Raw genomic sequence first — 4,214 nt, forward strand, 5'->3', positions numbered from 1 at the left:
GAGGCGCCGGACACCGGGAATTTCGGGAGGGGAAACCTGTAAGGGAGCGCGGGGCTCCCGAGGGAGGGAACCACCTGGATTGGATCTTCCCGTGGACGTTAGCACCTGAAAATACCGTTGTTCTCAATCCCGTTGATCTGCTCTGGAATTCCTCTGAACTCCGGGAGAGTTTAGGAAGTCGTAGCTGGGGCGAGTGTTCCAGCAGGAGAGGGGAAGAAAAAAAAAATTGCTTTCAGATAATTTTTTTTTTTTTTTTAATATATGTGAACTTAATGCAGCGCTGGGTGGTGGTGTTTTTTTGTTTTGTTTTGTTTTGTTTTGTTTTTTTTTTCCTGCCCCGATTTTAAAGAGCCAGTAAACCGTAATCATTTAACTGCCGGTTTTATTGTGGGAGGTTAATTCCTGGTCACAGAGCTGGAGCTGTTTTAACTGTTCGCTCGGCTGGGGGATAAAAAAACTCAACAGAAAAAACTCTGTTCGGGCTCCGGGGCCGCTTTCCCCCCACCCAGCGGTGCCGCAGGCAGTGTTTGCCCACCCCCTGTGTCCTTGTCCCCGGGCTCGAGCTATGGCAGGGTGGGCGAGCTGGGAATGCCGTGCCAGGTCCCCCGACCTTGGAGATGACGTGCACGGTTATTTATTTGCTATATCTCTCCTGCAGGGAAGAGGGAGAGCGTTTTGGGGGGAGGCTGGTTCGGAGGGTGAGGTACCGGCCTCATACAGGGACAGAGCTCAAAGTGATCTCCTGGGGAGGCATTTCCAGCCTTGAAAATTTTGTCCTAAGTAGGTGACGCCCTCCCAGCTGTTCCAGCATCACTAGTCCAGCTAGGAAATGCATATTTAGTTATTTATAGGCCCATATGTGCATAATATAATGTATAGATTTAAATACATACCAACTCACACAAACCATTGCTACACTTGCTCCTCCTCCCCGCTGGCCATTCCACATTTTGTCTGGCATTAATCGAACTTCTAAATAATTATGCACTGTTCACCTGTGATACTCATTTCGCAGCCCAGTTATTGCTGGGTGACGTGTTCTTCACGTTTTAATAAACCCACATTTACCGTAAACCTTTTTATTTCATTTCGCAACCCTTTTTATTTCGTTCTTAGGAACGAAACCTTCCAGGTGAAGTTTCAGCTTGGTGTGCTTTTCTGTACAGGAGATTTTGGGACCTGCTGCACCACGTGATGCAGGAGCAGCGGCCCTGACACTGGTTTAGTTGTGACACTGGGTAGAGCAATTACAACACGACAGTGTTCAGTATAAAGTTGTGGCTAAGGGTGCAGTAATTTATTCCCCATTATAATGCTTCAACAAAATTCAATTTATGTTCAAAAAGGGGGAAAAAAAGTAAAGGCAAAGAGTAACCTGGTTTCAATTACATGCTGCAGAATCGTTAGTAGGCCAGGGAATAATCTGGGATATTTTCATATCGGGGTGGCACTGTAAGAGCATGAAGCATACAGGGTTTTATTGCTTCTCTTCTGGTTCAGTAACTTCAGATGAATTGAAATAGGTGGTTCTTTCATCTGTGTGCTGTAAAAATGATTTTTCTCTCCCAAATATATTTTCCTGTGAGATTCCTACGTATGTGCTGATCAAAGCTCTCTGCACTGGGTAGAGATAATGGGGACTGTTTGACTGGGGATGTCAGATACTCTTGAAAAAATGTCTCAGACTGGGCACTGAGAAATCAAAGTCTCCCCAAACTGAGAGTTAAAGTGTCCAAATCATGGTAATTTTGGCCCAGCTGCACCACTTGCATCACTTTGCTTTTCCTTGAGTGAATGATACATGGCTAAATTAAACTTCCCTTTTTACTCACACAAGCAACATTTCCCTTCCAGCCAACATCCTGTCCATAAGAATTTGTAGGATTGGATCGGATTCGCTGAGTATTCCTTTGGTCAAGGTTTACAGACTGCAAGGGTATATAACTCGATCAGCACAAATATCTCTCTCTTCCAGTGTGATAAAGTTTTTAAAGCTGATTTATTCTACTTCCCTTTTGGAAATTCAAGCAGTTAGAGGGCAGATTGCTCCCTTCAGGAGTACATTATGGAAAACACAGTCAGGTTTGAAGCTTTGCTTTACAGCATCCTGAAAACCAGTGCAAAGAGCGGTGAGTGGGCTGTGCCTGCCAATTATGCCATAAAAAATGGCTCACCTAGTGTTGGGCTCCCCCTAAGCACCACGGAGCTCAGGATTTGTGCTAAAGCACTAAAATTGCCTGAATCAGCAGGAGAGTGTTCACTGGAAGGGCAGCACTAAAGCTGCATCTGTGGGGGAATGAGTTGGGTTTCACCACCCGTGCGTCGAGGAGTTGGAAGGAACAGCATCAGGGAAAGGTTTCTATTCCTCTCATTTTGCTGCTGTCGATGGAAATCTCTCCCCCTGTTTTCTTTTGTTTTCACTGGAAATGCTTTAACCAGAGTGCTTGGCTTTCACCCTCCGTCTTTCTCTTTTTTTTTTCAGACTTTGGATGGCTTTGTTTTCGTGGTAGCATCAGATGGCAAAATCATGTACATCTCTGAAACAGCATCTGTGCATCTTGGCTTATCTCAGGTATGAGAGACGTGTTGAATCACCTGTTAAATAAAAAATTTGAACCCAGCACTGGTATCTTGCCATTATATAATAATAATAATAATAATAATAATAATAATAATAATAATAATAATAATAATAATAATAATAATAATTTTTAAGAGGTATTTCAAGATTTGACTTTTTTTTTTTCCCTCTGAAAGCGCCCTTAGCAAAATATTCAAATTCCCTTTCCTTCCACCCACATTTTATATCTTCATATCTTTCCTTGTTCATTGTATTTTAACTCCTCATTACCTTTCAAGGAGGGCAATAAATAATATGATATTGCAAATTGCAGATCTGTGCAGGGCCTGAAACCCAACCCTCCTCCCTTCGAGGTAACTCAATCGCTCTGAAATAAAGCTCAGAACTCGAGCCTGTGAGTTTTAGATTGTGTAAGATATTGAGGCTCGCCGTGAAGGGGAGAGGAAACCTGATGTGGAACACGAGTTTTATGGTAAATGTGCTTTAGGAAAAAAAAAAGGAAAAAAAAAAAAAGAAAGAAAGAAAGAAAGAAAGAAAGAAAAAAAGAAAAGGGGGGTAGATTTATGAGTGTTCACATGGAATTCAGGGTAGTTTTGCCTGAGTTTTTCCAGCTCAGTGGTCTTTTCAGTAAAGCGTTTTATATGGTTGTGATAGAACTCATAAAACTCGGTTTACTACTGTTCTGCACAAGGAGCATAAGGGGCTTTTTTTATTGTTGTTTTCTTTTTTTTTTTTCTTAGATGGACATTTCTGATTCTTTTTTGGCCTTCTCAGGATAGGTACGAGGGCAAACGGCCCGAATTTATCGCAGAAGGCAAATTTCCATGCCTTTGTCTGCAAATGTGTTACAGGAATTCCTTGGTAGCACCTGACCCAAGGCTTGCTGACACCCAACAGAAAAATTCCCAGTTCGTTTCACTGGGCCCTGGGCGAGGCTTGCAAGGAACAGAAGTGTCTGGTCAGAAATTCAGTGTATCAAACACTTAGCAGAGTCAAAGAAAGGGAAATAAAAGACTAGATGGCAGAGATGAAGGTGAGGGAGGGCAGGATGTTCTGAAAAGACCTGGGGAATATGCCCCGTGGTTGTTTCAATAAACAGGGAGGGGGGCTTGAGTGGTGGGGATTACATGTGTGTTTAACCCTGGTAGTAACTAATATTTTTAATTGAAAAAATGTGGAGTTCTTGGGGCGTGTGTTTATGACAGGGATATTTGAATTAGTAGCCGTGAGAGAAAACAGACCTCTAAATAGAGTTCGAAAAAGCAAATATATAAACTCATAAACACCATTTCTGAGTCCCTGCTTCTCTCATATCTTTAGTAAAAGTAGTTTTGAGAATAAATAGTCTGGGTAGGTACTTTTTTCTTTTTTTTTCCCCCTGCCAGCTTTAAAAACGTGACGAGGAAACTTCCTCGGTTCTTTCTTTTGGGGGAATATCAAGTCATCAGATCTCGTGGGTCTGGGTCGTCCAGTGAAATTAAAGATCCATGGGATCAGTGGGACACTAAGGAGACTTTGCCACACGCCAGGAGAGGGGACTGGGAGCTTTAGTCCCATTTATCCCTCCTGGCCATCTGCACTGCCCGAATTCCACGTGCAGGGAAATATCTGTAAGCCCTCAGCGCAAGAAGGG

At 42.9% G+C, this 4,214-nt stretch overlaps 1 protein-coding gene across 1 annotated transcript in view; it reads left to right on the top strand.

The window, feature by feature from the left end:
- LOC114071904 (single-minded homolog 2-like) overlaps positions 1 to 4,214 on the top strand; it is a gene marked incomplete at its 3' end in the record, with an annotated part of 36,173 nt that overhangs the window by 3,416 nt on the left and 28,543 nt on the right. Inside the window, exon 4 of the mRNA XM_027909786.1 lies at positions 2,483 to 2,572. Coding sequence (XP_027765587.1) covers positions 2,483 to 2,572 — 90 coding nt within the window. The remainder of the gene's footprint in view (positions 1 to 2,482; positions 2,573 to 4,214) is intronic.

The sequence above is a fragment of the Empidonax traillii genome, unplaced genomic scaffold (genome assembly GCF_003031625.1).
Source record: "Empidonax traillii isolate 1590-97213 ecotype Southwest subspecies unplaced genomic scaffold, ASM303162v1 scaffold2415:size41581, whole genome shotgun sequence".
Lineage (NCBI taxonomy): Eukaryota > Metazoa > Chordata > Aves > Passeriformes > Tyrannidae > Empidonax > Empidonax traillii.